Genomic DNA, 8,585 nt, shown 5'->3' with positions numbered 1-8,585 from the left:
CCACCCGCTTGTGGAGAACTGACCGCAGGGTCCTCAATGGCATTAAGATCTGGGGAGTTCCCGAGAAGCGTCCTGCTGCAGTCGGGACAGTTTTAGCCGAGCACTTCAGACACTAAGGAGCCCGGGACCTCCTGGTATTCGAGTGAGAATCACGACGACGTCTTATTTTTTTACCTCTTCTATAACCGCATGCTTAAATAATTCAAAAACTGGATTCAGCCGACATTTTTAATGCAACGTGTTGCTTTATCTTGAAAATGGATTCATTTAAGTTTTTCACACAAAAAAAGTTACGTTGACTTATGAAAAAAGAAATAACCGTAGCGGGAACTGAAAGGAATTGAAGTCGAGATGACGGGCATGCAACTGAAACATGGGGAGTGGCTCTTGGGAAGTGGGCGGAGTCAAACAGATTCCGGGCCTCAGCATGTCTAAGGTGGCCGAATCGGCCTGAGGCTTCAGACTGTCTTGCCTGCAGCTGGACTCGCTTGGAGTTTCCTGGCCAACTTGTGACGTGGCGCGCCATCATGTTGGAAAATGCACAGATTGCCCCATGGATTGGTGGGAGAGGTTAATTGTGGGTGGGCCCCACTCCCTTGGCGGTCCCTTGGCTGAGAAGCCACCCCAACACATGGATGGTCTCAGGATGTTTCACTGTTGGCACAGTGACACTGAACTTGTGGCAAGTCCCTTTGCACCGGTCATCTGCTGCCCAGTCCTTATTCTTCCTGTAGAATTACAGTCTGCCCCTGGTATTCTTCTTGGAAGGACGAGGCTTCTTTTCTGCCCTTCTTGCCTCGAGGCCATCGTCCAAAAGTCTTCACCTCACTACACTCACATCCACTGGCACTGCTGGCAATGCCATTCAGTTGTGGACTCATCTGGGGAGACGGGCCTGGCGCACACTTGCTGGCCACTTTTAGCTGATCATTTTGTGCCAGGGCCAACAGAAGTGACAGTGGGTTTTTGTGATAAAGTGAACTTTTTCTGCTAATGAAGCTCTTTGCACCAAATTGATTGGCATCTGACCACTCTGCACAATCACAGGTGAACTGCCACCCAGTTGCATATTTTGCAGCATTTGTGTCACTGCCAGACCCCTTGACCAATAGTTTGATAAACAAAGACTTAGACAAGCAGGCCACGTTCTTGGCACCGTTTCGGTATTTTCGATCTCCCTTTGTGTCCTTGACTTACAGTTTGCCACCTTGGTGGTCTCGTGTTTCCTCGGTCTCTCTCTCTCTCTGATTGTTGTGTGGCTTTGAACCCATTCTGCCCCTCATCACGTTTAGCAACACGTTGGCATCATCCTGCTGGTCTATTCTCTTCTCGCAGTAATACCTGGAAGTCACACATCTCTTCTGTGCCCCACAATTGATCAAAGGAGCCTTTGCGGCGCCCACGCCAGTCCAAAGAAATGCCAGTTTGGGGCTGCAGCTTCAAAGCTTTATTTACAAGCCGGGCCTTACACTGCAGTTCTACAAGTAGAAAGTCAGGCAGATTCTCAAGACTACAGCAGCCGGATGAGACGTTACAGTGAAGCTGGCAAATAATTTACAACAAAATAGTGTTACAAATCCGTACGTACATCTGCAATGAAAATAGAGATCCAGGACTTGAAAATAATGCTTTGTTTTGTCTTGCTTTGCATTTTCACACATTTACATCTTATTACAGTGTACACAGTACCACAGATACGTAAGGCGTGCTTCTCCGCCGGTCGCCCCCTCAAACTGGCCGCTGCCAGCGGAGTCGGGCCAGTGCCCGCTGTTTACACACACAGGCGTGGATGCCAATAACATCCCCCACCCCCCGACCCCCAAAACCTATACAATCCGGCCAGCAGTTTCATCATAAGACAGAAAGTGATCGGCACTCGTCATCCTCGCCAGGAACCTTCTAGACATCCAGAAAAGGAGCGGCGGGAGAGGCGGAAAAATCAACGATCCGGTCAGGCCTCACCCCGTCAGCCCGCGCCAAGAACATCCTCGGTTCACCGTTTGAAACTGCTGGGCTGGCATCCTCTGTCAGTTGGGTGGGTCCAGGGTGCCGCATGCTGGGAAGGCTGCCCACGAGAACGGGCTGCTCGGCGGTGCCATTCGTGTCCACAAAAAATCAAATCCTCCGCTCGACGGAGGGACCAAAGCAGAGTCCACATACATGCTGGTAAAGGGCAGGCAGCATCCGATCCACATGGGCATCGACTGCCACCCTCACAGGGCTCTGAACAGGGCAGGTGTAGCAGAGACAGTTAAACACAAATCAAATGAAAGGGTCTTGATGGGCTCACCAAGTTGCTGTGGGGGGGCTTACAGGTGACTCTTCCAAGCCGTCAACCAGCAAGGTGCAAGATAAGGAAGCCGAGGGCCCAACGTGTCAGCCACCATCGTTCGCCGGGCTCCACTCCCTCGCTTCCCCTGGGCACTTAACAATCCCAGGAAACCTGTGCGGTGTCGTCTGAGTCGGGTGGGCATCTCAGCACAACGTGTCGGTGTTGAAGGACAGCTGGGCCTGGAAAAAGAAAGGAAAGCGTTGCGGATGAGAGCCGTGGGAGCGCCGCCTCACGCCAAATGAGACGAGCTAAGGGTCGTATGGAAGTAGAGGAGAGGAGGGGAAGGCTGGGTGGTCAGAAGGAAATCTCCGTAAGGTCATCGCATGCGCCGTCTACACTCAGGGAATGGCATCCTCCATTGTCTTCATGCACCACTCCAAGCTGTTATCATTCACTGTCTTCATCACTTATCATACCCATCCCCTGAGCTCTGCCACACGGACCCTCTGGACGTTCATCTTTCCTTTCCTGTGCTCAGCCTGTGCCCTTAAATTTCATCGTCATCCTCACTTTTCCATGCGCTTCTCTTTTTCATATCCACAACGGTCCTATAAGCCAAGGAACTTTCATCCCCACCATTTTATCAGTAAACATCCCACCTCTCCCACACTCAGCCTGCACTCCTTGCCCTTCATCATTATCATCATCTTCATTTTGCCATCCTCTCGGCTCACCTCCTTCAACCCTCTCCGCTTACCCTCTCCTCCTCAAAGCTGATCAGCCCCTCGTCGTCACTCTCCAGCTCCTCGGGCTCCTCCACCACTAGTGCCCTCAACTCCGTGTTGGCTGCCCGTGGGCGCAGAAAGTTGAGGACGCGTTTGAGAGGCGACTGGCTGGTCCCGGGTGGCGAACCTTCCTGCTGCTCCAGATTATCACTCTGCTTCTTGGCAAAATTGACAAACACCTGCATTGGGGGGCAGAAAGCTGATGAGAAGGGTACATTTCATGACGGCATCACAATGACCAACAAGCAGATGTCACTCACGTTATCCAGGGTGGTTTGGCTCACAGAGTAGTCTTCGATGCCCAGCACTCCCACCACCTGCTCCATCTTACTGAACACCTGAGCCAGGGAGATGAAGTCCGACTTGAGCTGGTACTGAACTTTGGTGTGGTGCCTCTCCTGTAACAGAGCATGGGATGAGGTGCCAGGCCAGGCAGGAGAGTGCCCCTTGGCTGTGTGAATCGGGCAGGACTGGCCAGTGTCCATGCCTCACAAGACACCACAGCACATACAGTAGAGCCGCTCACTTATTGGTCCCCCAAGCAGACCACCACATCTGCTCCGATTGAAACCACACCCTCCGTCAGGCCAACCAATCACAGCGCCAGTGACACCTTGGGGGGTCTCGCAGCACTACTTGAGGGGAACTTGAATAATTTTAATGAAAACAGTTTCCCCCATCTACATGAACACAGATGGCGCTCGTATTTATATTTTATTAGCCCTTTGGTTTCGTGTGTCCAAGAAAGATAAAAAGTCAAATCTGAGCCCAAAGTCCCACCTGAGTCCTCGTCACCGACAGTCTGAGTGTGCAGTGACTGCTGGGAACTTTCATGATTTCAAACGTCAGCTTTTCTCTAGTACTGCGCTGAGCCCCCAAGTGTAACATCTCAGCCTGCATACCCCCACCGCTGCTCCCAATTGTATTGTTTCATTTTCTAGTCTTTATTTGTATGAATGTTTCTTTTGTTTATAATGTGCCTCATTCTGTGTGTGTACTAGGAAAGGGGCGTGGCCTAGGTAGCATCCCTTGTGTTTTGTGGGCGGCTCCCGTCTGCCTGCCAGTCACTCTTTAAGGGCGGGCCTCCCATAATTCCTTGTTTCTGTGAGTTTCACTGCTATTGCTTTTTGTTTGCTGGATTTTCGACCCTGTGCTTTGTTTTCCAACTTTGTCTTTGGATTTCAGTTTTGAGATTGTGATAACTGATATTTTTTGAACCCCTGCTCTGTTTTTGAGCACCATTCTTGATTCTGCATTGTTTGTGCAGTACCACCTCGCCTTTCAGTCGATTCCTTTGTGCGCTTTGGGGCTTGCACGGCCATTTTGTTAAATTAAACCATTTATTTTTTTATAAAGATTTGACTTGGCCCCTTGGGTATCTAATAGGGGTATTTGACAATGTCAGCTTTAGGCTGCCCGTATGCCCCCCCAGGGACTGTGCCTATGACTGTGTATGTAAATACCTACGGCAGTTTTGCTGGGGTCTCGAGAACCCTTTGTAGAGACGGTTTGGAAAGCCCTGCTTGGGACCTTCGGTATGGGAGTCCACATTCTGCTGGCCCATCTGGCGCTCCATTTATGCTTCCAGTCGTCTGCAGAATGTCTCTTAACTAAGTGGGCAACCTACCTTCAGAATTGCCTCTGGGAAGTTCCTGCTAAAGAATCGCACCACCTCCTTGACGTTGAGACTGGACTTCGTGCGGACTGTGATCATGTAGCCGTCTCCAAACCTGGAACGAGATACGATCTCCGATGAGAGCTGGGCACCAGCGGCCACCTCACACATACATACATACATACGGGTTTTAGGAGGTCTCCGGTTGTGTCCCTCTCATGGACTGTAAAGTGGGACCTCAGTGCCTTTATTATACACTAGCAGGCCCAGGCCCCATCCATGATGAGCTGTGGCCTGTTTGTCTAACGCTTCAGTTAGCAGTCCGCCATACCCACCATGTCACTTGCAAGACGCTCAGACGAGGGATTTCATTCTCAACACGCCTATTCTAAGGTGTTTCTGACATAAACTAATAAAGTGCATTGTATTTGTCATTCCAACAGATGGCGCATACAGCAGACACTATGATATAATGAAGGAAGTTTTAAATAGAGAAAAAACATGAGAAACATTTTTTTAAAAAGCTGATCGAGGAAGTGGGCGGCACGGTGGCACAGTGATAGCGCTGCTGCCACGCAGTAAAGAGACCTGGGTTCACATCCTTGGTCCTTCCTGCGTGGAGTTTGTATGTTCTCCCCATGTCCTCCAGATGTTCCGGTTTCCTCCCACAGTCCAAAAACATGCAGGTTGGGTGCACTGGCAATGTGTGTGTGTGTGTGGTTGCCCTGCAGAGGACTGGTGCGCTGTCCAGTGTTCCTTCCTGCCTTGCTCCCTATGCTATCTGGGATAGGCCTCATCGACCCCACACGACCCTGCTCTGGATTAAGTGGTTTGGGAAGACGACTTCCCGACTGATAGACAAAGTGCTGAGACCACCGACTGTCACATTGATGGTCTGACTATTGTCTCATATTTTTGAGTTCTTATTTTTTCAAGATTTCTGTATTTTCTGTTATGCTCATCATTGTGCATTGTCCCTTTAACTATGCCTCCATTTCTTGTGTTTTGTGGGTGGAGCCCCAGGAGGCGGAGCCACCATGACATCACTCCTTCTGAGTCCGCCCTCTGGCTATTTAGGGCCGGTCTGTGAGCTCAGAGTGTCACTTCACTGGTGTCACTGGCAGTATTGTTGTTTTGGTGACTTTTTTTTTTTTACTTCTGTTTAACGATTCTGGATTCATGTTTCAGGACTTGTTTTGCCTTTTAAGGGAATAATAATAGTAATTTGTATTTATATAGCGCTGTGCCCTTACGAGCATTTTAGTCAGATTTTCTATTTGTGTCAAGTAAATGCTTTATTTACAAAGATTCTTTGTTTGCCCTTTGTGCACAAGCCAGGGGTTTACAGTCATCCTCTCTCTTGTGGGGATTATTTTGGTACGTTTTATTTTATTTTGCCAGCTGCTAGGTCAAAGCCTACTGGTGACGGTTTTGAGTAAGTTGGACTGGGTGAGCCTCTTCTGGGCAGGCCAGTGAAGCCCTTGGCCATCTTCAGGGTCGTATTTTGGAGGCCTCACCCCTGTTTCTTCATCTCACAACAGCCTTCATTAGAGCTGTGAACCCCCCAGGGCGCTTCATCACGTGATGTCTGATCATAGGGCATGTCGGACTGCAGCTGCCAATCTCGTCGCTGGACCACGTCCATTTGCACAGTTGAAAACCACTTGGCGTGGTGACTGTGTGCCAGCCTTCCAGTACAGTCTTACTGTCCCCTGAGGGAGCTGGTGCTGTACAAAGGCTACAGAACGTTCAGCCACAATCTTTGTCCCCATTCATAAACTAGGAGACATCAGACAGATGAGCTCCTTCTCCATCTGTGAGGTCCAAACCCCCCCGTGTTTCTTATTCCTTGTTGCTGTATTCTTTGTACTTTTACTGGGTGGGCACTCATTGGTTGTCAGCTCTCACCTGCGCAGAAGCCCCTCTGACGACCGAAGACAAAATCAAACCAGTTTGAGGGGCGAGTCGTGGACTGACTGGAGTTGCTGGGGGTGTCAGACTACTCGACCGGCCGCCTGCCCCCAACTCTTTAAGATTTATGAACATGCAGGCTGCGACTGAAAACCCCTCGGGGAGTCCCCTGATGTGAGGGGGTCTTTACCTGTTCTTCAGGTGCTGAATGCTCCCGAGACACTTGAAACGCCCGTTGACCATGATGGCCAGCCTGGTGCACAGGGCCTCACACTCCTCCATGCTGAAAGACATAATAAGGAGCAAAGGAAGGGTGTGACTGGCGCAGGAAGGAGCAGAGCCCCCCAAGACTGAGACTGAAGTGGAGGACATGGAGCAGATCAGCCCACCTGTGAGATGTTAGCACCACTGAGCGGCCCGTCTTGATGATATCCAGAATGAGGTTCCACAAGAACCGTCGCGCCTTGGGGTCCATGCCAGTGGTTGGCTCATCCTGTAAAAGACAAGCACAGCATAGGTGGTGACCCCCAGCTAAACCTGGGAAAAAGTCTAGTGACGGGGGGGTGGCACCTGTGGTGACGACATTGAGGACTGACCAGGAAGATGAGGGAGGGGTACCCGATGAGTGCGATCGCGGTGGACAGCTTCCTCTTGTTCCCCCCACTGTAGGTCCCAGCTGGCTTGTCTGCATACTTGGTCAGCTCCAGTTTGTCCAGAGCCCACTGGACCACCTAATGGGATGACAGACAGGTCATGTGATTAGTGAAGGCACCGCTGGGAGTGAAGGTGATGGGCCACCGAGTGCAAATCTGCGGTGATCAAAGGAGCAAATCCCTTCACCTCCTTCCAGAAAAGTAGGGTGGCAGTGCCCATACAGGGTACAACCAAGTGCGTAGAGAATGGAGGATCAAAGTGGCACAGCTACAGATGTGAATCCAAGCATGAAGTGAGTGGCCTTCACCTCACCATGAAGAAGACCAGTAAACGTGCCCAGCAAGATGTGGGCACCATCAGAGTTATCAGTGAGGACCAGAAAAAGATTAACATCTCAGGGTTCCCATCTGCAAAGTGATGGCAGCAACAGCAAGGAACAAATGCCACCCGACTGTGCAAAGAAGACACAACTGAGGAACTCGAGGCAGACGCACGGAATACGAGAAAATAAAAATCACAACAATCATACGATCATCAACAGTGAGATGCCCAGGACAGCATGCCAGCCGGCCACCACAAGGACCGAGCTTCGGTCACACGTCGAGGAGATGCCATTGGACAGCAGAAGAATCTTGTCGACCACACAGTAGGCCAAAACATCCGGAAAAAAAACTCCAGAAAGTTCCAATACTTGAATTTGCCACCCGCTGCGTGAATGGCGTGATCCTTGGGCAGACCCCACTGTGGCCTCCCGTCATAGGACAGCCATTGGCGGTGCCACCTAGCCGCTCTTTGGTTAGTGAGCTCTGCTGCCCTCTGTGCGTCGTTGTCTGGCAGCCGTCACCTTTATGAATGCAAAGCTCGTTCTCGGTCAGCAGTCCCACCTGAGTTTCTGAGTGTGACCAGATGCCAAGGTGGGATTCGCCGTCCATCTTTACACTTCCTGCTGTAAGAGACACTTAGACAGTCGCTGACCAGACAAACAAACTGAAATCGGACCCCCGTAAAGTAGTGACACCCCCCCGCAGCCAATCAAGGTGAGTGGGGCACCGGCCTTAAACTCAGGTAAGGCCATCCACACACACACACACACACGCGTAAAGATCTGCAGGTTAGAATCGGCTTGGGGACAAACAGACCACCGGTCGGGAATCGGTGCACCGTCAATTAAAATCGAATGACAGGGACACACGTGCACGGCAGCCAAGATGGCGTCTGGAAAAGATGAAGGTCATCGACAGAAAAATGAAACCAAACCATCACTGGCAACAGTTCAACAGCCCCCCAAAACCGCGATAGTCGTAGTTTTACATGCAGGGGTACGAGATACAAGTGACAGTTTGGGACG

General features: G+C 50.7%; 1 protein-coding gene across 4 annotated transcripts in view; it reads right to left on the bottom strand.

Moving 5' to 3' along the window:
- Window positions 1-1,424: 1,424 nt before the first annotated feature.
- abca2 (ATP-binding cassette, sub-family A (ABC1), member 2) overlaps window positions 1,425-8,585 on the bottom strand; it is a 59,295-nt gene continuing 52,134 nt past the window's right edge. For all 4 annotated transcript variants that reach the window (XM_039773990.1, XM_039773992.1, XM_039773991.1 and 1 more), the window contains 7 exons: window positions 7,180-7,314; window positions 6,973-7,076; window positions 6,774-6,866; window positions 4,685-4,787; window positions 3,318-3,455; window positions 3,030-3,236; window positions 1,425-2,511 (listed from right to left, as the gene is read on the bottom strand). In XM_039773990.1, the coding sequence (XP_039629924.1) occupies window positions 2,476-2,511; window positions 3,030-3,236; window positions 3,318-3,455; window positions 4,685-4,787; window positions 6,774-6,866; window positions 6,973-7,076; window positions 7,180-7,314 (816 nt within the window). In that variant the 3' untranslated portion in view covers window positions 1,425-2,475. The remainder of the gene's footprint in view (window positions 2,512-3,029; window positions 3,237-3,317; window positions 3,456-4,684; window positions 4,788-6,773; window positions 6,867-6,972; window positions 7,077-7,179; window positions 7,315-8,585) is intronic.

This window comes from Polypterus senegalus, chromosome 13, assembly GCF_016835505.1.
Source record: "Polypterus senegalus isolate Bchr_013 chromosome 13, ASM1683550v1, whole genome shotgun sequence".
NCBI classification, from domain to species: Eukaryota; Metazoa; Chordata; class Cladistia; order Polypteriformes; family Polypteridae; genus Polypterus; species Polypterus senegalus.
The sequence above is the reverse complement of the archived record's forward strand: the minus strand, read 5'-3'. Positions and strand labels throughout refer to the sequence as shown.